The sequence below is a fragment of the Lactuca virosa genome, chromosome 3 (assembly GCF_052849685.1).
Source record: "Lactuca virosa cultivar CGN04683 chromosome 3, Lactuca_virosa_CGN04683_v6, whole genome shotgun sequence".
Taxonomy (NCBI): domain Eukaryota; kingdom Viridiplantae; phylum Streptophyta; class Magnoliopsida; order Asterales; family Asteraceae; genus Lactuca; species Lactuca virosa.
In genome coordinates, this window is record NC_136428.1 from 185,399,664 (window position 1) to 185,407,399 (window position 7,736).

At 38.2% G+C, this 7,736-nt stretch overlaps 1 protein-coding gene across 1 annotated transcript; it reads left to right on the top strand.

The window, feature by feature from the left end:
* Positions 1-5,420: 5,420 nt before the first annotated feature.
* Positions 5,421-6,665, top strand: LOC145164305 (uncharacterized). Its single transcript, XM_079083032.1, has 4 exons — positions 5,421-5,432; positions 5,816-5,875; positions 5,980-6,238; positions 6,346-6,665. The coding sequence occupies exons 1-4, from the start codon at positions 5,421-5,423 to the stop codon at positions 6,663-6,665; spliced, it is 651 nt and encodes a 216-aa protein (XP_078939158.1).
* Positions 6,666-7,736: the final 1,071 nt, after the last annotated feature.

Consider the following 7,736-nt stretch of genomic DNA (forward strand, 5'->3'; position numbering starts at 1 on the left):
CCATAGCATTTGCCACTATAAGGGATAGTGACTTGACATGGCTATTCCACCATGTTAGGGCTTTTGCCTCAAAGGTGCAAGCAGCAAACTTGACCTTGCTCCCTTCTGGACATGAGCAGATCTCGAAGACCGACTCTGTCTTTTCGAACCATTGCGAGAGGGCAATGACTCTGCCAGTCCCTGTAAAGGACAATGGCTTGCAGTTAGTGAAGTCCTTATAGGAGCACTCTCTCAAGCGCACAGGGATTTCACCATGAGTAGAGTGAACAAGGGTTCCTCCTCCAGTGGAACCAGATGAATGATATTGAGCCATGGCTGTAGCCACAGCCGCAACTACAGCAGCATTCAGGGTTGCCGTGTCGAATTGAGGAGCAGGTGGTGTTGCAGTTATCGGGGGATCGCGTCTTGTTGATCGGCGTGGAGGCATTTTCAACTATAAGTTTAGAAAGATGAAGATATTGATAAGAATTTAATAGGAAATTGATGAGAATGACTCATGGACTAACTCTCCATAGTCCAACAGCACAAATGAATAGCACGAGTGATTGTAAATGAAAGCATTTGGATATAATTTCCATGAGATTAGATATCAGTCAATAATACTGGAATTACAGATGTAATGAGTTCGGGAAAAATGACCTAGAAGTAGGTCCTACATCAACCAAGATGGGAAAATTTTGACAGAATTACGACCTAATCAAGACCTAACAGGTCTAAGATTTACAAGGATAGGAAATTAGACTAGAGTTTTTAACATAAACTACGTTATATCCAAAAGAGAAGTTGATGAGACTCTATCGGCGACGAGAACTACCCGAGTGAGTTCTTGACTCCGACAGAAGGCGTTCTATGTCCCTCACGCGCCTATCAGATCTTGCTTGCTGAGCTCGGAGTTCCCTGACTTCAGCTTGGGTTTCAGCAAGTTCCCTCTGCAGAACTGCATTGCGGACTTGAGTCCTTTCATGAGCAGACTCTAGCTGGCGAATGCGGACTGGGTTAACGCCAGAGTTGGCGTCAATATCCACTACTCTGTCAATAGCTGCTCGACCTTGCTCAGTGTTCCGAGAAATCCTTCGAACCATGATAGGTAGGACCCTGTCAGCTGAACCTCCCTCGGTGAGGTTGTAGAAGCTTCTGTCTCCATTGTAGGGAATGGATTGACCCTGTTCCTGACTCCATCTATTCAAGTTTGTGGCCCAAAGAGGTGTGGGTCCTTGAAATGATGGACGATGGTTTGGGTTTGGGTCTTGAGCAGCTGGGGGTTGGTTGTTGACTTCCGGCTCCGAGTCGGAATCATCAGAAAAGCCTTCAGCTTCGTGATCATCCAAAGGGATTGGGTGATCATCTTCTGGCTCTTCTCCCAGCCATCCTGCATTACCGTGGTTGGGGTAGTACGAGTCTCCGGGAAGATGGAATCCAACCATTTTATCTACGCGAGAAAAGAGATAAAGAAATAACTAAATAGACGCACTAATTAGATAATTATAAGACGATCTTTATCAGTTACTTCAACATTTGCGTAGTGCATACAAGTCATATGTAACCAAGACAGGATAGACCTTCGAATAAATGAACCTAACTCTAAGCCCAAACCAAACAAGGAACAAGAAGTAAAGCAAAGATCACAGATTCTAAGTCTATGATATCCTAGATACATATAACCTTAGCGTATCCACTCAGCAACTATTGATATACTAATAAAGACCTTTAGTTCTCAGATAAGTAATTAAAGTAACACAAAATACTCCTATAGTATTTTAAGTTTATGTTCTGTTCTACTGTTCTCATTGTAGTAGTGTTGGTAAGTTTTTAGACTTGTTGCAACCTCACAACCACACTTAGGCACATGCTAGTCACTCCTCGGATAATGTAGTTGATTAGGCTACATCTTCCCAGGGTTGACCATATGTCTCTAAGTCTACTTGTGCTGTCCAACAATCGTAATACTTTTGTTCTGTCCTAGTGACACTGGTTTTAGTATGAATGCAGGTATGTATACTTGGTTAAATATTTTATTATTTAAAAGTATAAACTCTTTATCAGAGTATTTTAATCCCGCTGTGTTTATAGTTCGTATCTCTTTTATGGCTTGATACACTCGATTCACTATAAACAATGCTCTAATACCAATCTGTCACACCCCAAAACCGGAACGGCGAAAACGTTCCGGGGTGGAGGACGTCATGTTCAGTATCACAACAATGCAAAGTAGTAAACAAGCAACAACATCATCCATTGCATTAATAATATAATTTAATACAAGTGTGTTCTGTCCAGTTATATAGACACCAAAAATATACATCAAAATAAAAGATGAGTCTTGAACTAGCTCTATCTTCTCAAAACCTGGCACCGGTACCTGTCTACTGGTGACCTGAGAATACAAGTTATTTTGAAAGAGTTTATCAGCTTTAAAGCTGGTGAGATCATAAGTATATTAGTGTTTGTATTTATATGAAAGTGTTTGTAAGTCTTGTAATTGTATAAGTTTGTAAAAGTTTATAATTGTTTGAACTCCCCTAGAAAACCCTATGTTTCCTACGAAAAGTAGCCTTCTACCAAGGCATCTAGTAACTGTGTGTGTCTCTTGTAAGAGTGTGTATTTTCCCAAATCTGACTATCATTAACCAAAAATATAGTTTTTACATTATTGTTTATTGTGTGAATATCACAAAGTAAATGTAATGGGAAAATGAAATAGTACTGTAGTGTTATATTAAGTAACTACTGCTGTACTAACTACCTTAAACCAATTGTTATTTAAAGTACCATGTGATCGGCCTGTATCCTGCTACCGACTCTAGAAAAACGACGATGTAAGACGTCGTAAGAAATGACGTTTGGCACCCGTAGACTTGCAAGTCCCACTGTAGCGAGCAGCAAGGTGTAGGATAGTCAATCCAGTATAGATCTATACACAAACTCATACGCTCCCCACTTAAGGAGATTCTGGATACAAAACGGTCATGACAGGTAGTGTCATGCCCCGTTACGTGGCTCACATAAATGTAATAATGTTCTAGTATATGTATGTGCTAGCTGTATTGTGTGTTCTCTCCCTGTCTAGCATGTATTGTTTGTTTCTCATCGTAGTATTCTATTGTTTGTTTCTCATCATAGTATCTATTGTTTGTTTCTCATCATAGTATCTATTGTTTGTTTCTCATTATCGTATCTATTGTTTGTTTGTTATTGACTCATGTATGAACTGACTCATTGTATGTTTCCCTGTTCTAGTAATAGTATTAGTATCTCCCTAAACTATACCTATTATAGTTTACTAGTAATGTCGTTTGGATGTATGAACATGTTTGTGTACCTTTGCTACCCAAAGGTATTGAACTGAATGAAGTAACCTTTTATATCTATACACATATACATGATATATAACTAGAATTCAAACGACCTTCGGACAAATAACCTGAATACCCTAAGTCCACAACCAAACAAGGAACAGGAAGTAAGGTGAGCTATCAGTCCTAAGTCCTTTCAATCCTACTTATATAACTATATCTACATAGATACATAGAATATAAGTTAAAAGAGTTTAATAAAAGTATTTGATATGAAAAAGAGTTTATAAAACAGTTTGAAGTAAAACAGTTTGGTAACACAGTTTGAAAGTAAGAAATCCACTTGTTTGGTAGTTATTAATCACATGTGATTGATATAATAAATATAATTGTTCAACTTGTATCCCCCCATAAAAGCATTTAAAAACATTTAAAAGGTTAATTAAGGGGTATGAACTCACCTGTAGTGAGTGGTTTGGATGAACTGATAATATAGGATGCTAAGTGTCAAGTGAAGACTTGAACACACACAAGGATCCTAGTTAACATATAATAACACATATATCTATCCAATTAGTCATTTAAACAACTAATTAACCAAGTTTAGACATCCTAGGACATGTAAAACACCTTGTTTAAGTGTTATAAGTACTAATGATTGCATCTAAGGGTTGTAGGACTTGGCTATTGAGTTTGGGGTCCAAGGGTAAACTCTTTTGGAGTTTACGGTTTTGGGACCAACTCACATTGAGTTTACGGTCGTAAACCCATGAGTTTACGGCCGTAAACTCATGGTACTTTGACCATTTTGTGTTTTGAAGCTTTAAATGTCATAAGAAGCATTCCTACTTCATGTTTAAGCCTGAGGAAGTGTTTAGGGCACCATTTCACTCCTTTGTGGAGTTTACGGTCCTTGGACCATTTCTCCTTGGGTTTACGGCCGTGAACCCAAATGGTTTATGGTCTTCTTGATGTTTTAAGTCCTAAGCACATGAAGGTTATGTTCTACACTAGTATCCAAGGCTTGGTAAGGGACTAGGGCACACTTTGGTACCCTTATTAGGGTTTACGGTCCAAGAACATCTTGGACCGTAAACACCTTTGATCTTGTGTTTCCTTGGTGTTTTCTTGATGAGTAGAAGTTTAACAAGTCTTATAGCAAGCCTAGGTAAGAGTACTTACTATGTAGAAGCTTGAAAATGTGCTAAAAGTCCAAGAACACTAGTGTGTGTTCTTGGTGAAACTTGAAGATCTACACATTTGGAATGATTTTACGGATGGAATCATGTAAGATCACTAGATTAAGTAAGATATCGACTAAACAAGGCAAGAAACACTTACTTTCTTGAAGATCTTGAAGAAAAGTCGGATGATACTTGAGAGAGAAATGAGTTCTAGTTCTTGAAAATGTGAAAAAGTGAATAAAATGGCTAAGTGCCATATTTATACCCCATGAGGTTTACGGCCGTAAACTCCTTGTTTAGGCTATAAACTCCAAACTCTTGGAGTTTTGGGACTTTATTGGTGCACAATAAACCCTAGGGTATCCTCTCTCCTGTTATCTCTTGAAGTACTAACTTTAAAACACTCAAACTGACTCCAAAATGCTTAACAGTTAGCAGAAACAGTTTTGACTTCTATTGAAGTGAATGGGTGTACATAATAGAAATTTCGGGTTGTCACAACGTGTCGGTAGGTGCATTCGAAGAGTTGGGTCAACATGGTCTATTGACCTTGACTGTTGACCTTGACTTTGACCATGGTTGACCAAGTTTGACTTTAAGGGTATCTTTGGTATTTCGGGATTTTGATGAAGTTAGTCACATGGTGGTTGTAGGCAGTTGAGTTCGGAGCTGTGAGTTGGGATTTGATCTTACCAGTTCATCATTTCTTGAGAGGTGAGTCTCCTCACCATACCAATGGGTCGAAGGCACCAAGGCCGGCCCATTATGTGTATTGTGGTATACTAGTTGATTATGTGATATGTGGTATACTAGTTTATTATGTGTTATATGGTATACTAGTTAATTATGTGTTATGTGGTCTGCTAGTTGTCTCTGTGATACTTGCATTGAAGACCCCGGGGGAGCATGTGGCACTTGGATATCAGACCATGTGGGGGAGCCCATGGCATTCCAGGTAAAGACCGTGGGGAAGCCCATGATACATATGTATAAGACCCTGGGGGGAGCCCACGACATCCCTATATGTTTGTATGCATGGCTTGTATGGGTGATATGGTCTATATGATTATGTGGATTGTGTGGGGTATGTTATGGGGAACTTACTAAGCATTAGCTTACAGTTTGTTGGTTGTTTCAGGTACTGCAAGAACTAAGGGCAAGGGTCCAGCATGATGACGCGTCATGCACTCTCTAGCATTCTATTTGGGACACTTTGGTATTATGAATTTATCTGATGTTATGGATTTTGAAAACAAATGTGATTGGAATTTTATATTTTATGGAAATGATTTTGTTATTTAAAATGAAAAATTTAATCGGAATTTTGGGCTATTATAGAATGTTTCGTTGGCGGAAAAATGTGTTTTTGTTTGGGATAGCCAAGGCATTGGAACGCAGGTATTGTTTCTTTAAAATATAGCTTTTACATAATTTAAATACATTGTTTCTTTCAAATATAGCTATTACATATTAAATATACGTTTAGCTATGAATTTTTCCAGATGAGATATGATGCTAGAGGTAAGCGAGGATTCACAAGGTTGCAGAAATGTGTTGCCATAATTAAGCTTATGGCAATGGGAGAGTCGCCTGATTCGATTCACGATTATATAACAATGTCTGAGACAACTGCAAGAGAAAGGTTGTATAGATTGGCGAGGGGGGTTGTCGAAACCTTCGGTGACATTTATTTGCGCAAACCTTTGTTGAATGATATACAACAACTATATGTGGTGTATGAAGAAAGACATGGTTTTCCAGGTATGCTTGGAAGCATTAATTGCACACATTGGAACTTAAGAAATTGTCATGTGGCGTGGAAAGGCCAATATGCAAGTGGTCATCATGAACACCTTTGTTGGTATTAGAGGCTGTTGCGTCCCAAGATTTATGGATTTGGCATGATTTTTTTGGGGTTGCGCGTTCGAACAACGATGTGAATGTTCTTGATCAGTCACCAATATTCAACGATATTTTGTCAGGAAAGGCAGCGGATGCTCCTTTCACAACGAATGGAAATGAATATAAGTTTGGGTATTACGTTATAGATGGAATATATCCATCATATTCCACATTCGTAAAAGCGTTTCGACATCCAGTAACGCCAAGAGACAAAATTTTCAAGAGAAAACAAGAAGGAGCACGTAAGGATGTGGAACGTGCTTTTGGAATTCTGAAGTCGAAATGACACATAGTTGAACATGCGACACGACCATATCAGTTAGACGTTCTACAAGATATTATGTATGCATGTATCATAATGCATAACATGGTAGTTGAAGATAAATGACGAAACATTGTGGAGTATTCGGCTTCGAAGCCCAGACACATGCAATTTCAACCCGGGATAGCGGAATATTTACATAGGGTCATAGATATTCAAGACACACGAAAACAAAAACAACTTCGAGAAAATTTGGTTGATTTTATGTACGATGGAAATGAAAGTGAATAAATTAGGGGCAAAATGTAATTATTTTAAATGCTATGTTTAATTAAAAAAATAGGTTTTATTTAAATAACATGTTTTACTTAATTTTGTTTAAAAATTAAAATCTAAATCGAAAAAAAAGAAAAAAGAAATGATGGCATGGAGTGTTATAACTAGTTGCCCCTTTCCTCCATTTAGTGTTATAACACCATATTGACATGACATGTCAGGTGACAACAGTGGCGGACGCAGACTGTTTTAGTAGGGGTGTCCCACGTACTTCAATCGGGTGCACCTAATAGAAAAAACCAAAAAAAAAAAAAAAAAATTTACACTGCGTGCCGGAAATTGAGCAGTGGCCCGGGACCCCAAATGCCCCACTAAGGTCCGCCACTGGGTGACAACATTTGGGTATGATAACACCCCTTAACTAATTGTCCACACCCATTAGTCTTAGTATAAGATAGTTTGGCATGTACGACCTTATTTATATTTGTAGTATAGCCTTACAGGAGCCAATATTTATATGTTTTTGTTTATCATAATTCGGCACACATCACCTGTAATCAATGAGTAATTAAAGGATCCAAATTTTTTTTGGATCTTGATGAGTTATTGGATTCAGGAACATAACTTGGAAATTTTTATTCGAAACATATGTTGCCTTTGATATTTTTTTTGGAATCCAACTTGCTACCAAATTTCATAAGTTTTTGATTTTGAACTTTTAAATCCATGTTGAAACTTGTTTTGAGAACCTCTTGGTTTCGAGCTTCAAAACCCCTTTGGTTACCCTCTTTGGTATCCTTTTGGAATCCAACTGTTTCC

Coding starts and splice junctions, on each gene's coding strand:
- LOC145164305 (XM_079083032.1), top strand. Junction 5,876..5,979: donor GCCAAGGCATTGGAACGCAG/GTATTGTTTCTT, acceptor GAATTTTTCCAG/ATGAGATATGATGCTAGAGG. Junction 6,239..6,345: donor AGAAAGACATGGTTTTCCAG/GTATGCTTGGAA, acceptor TGTTGGTATTAG/AGGCTGTTGCGTCCCAAGAT.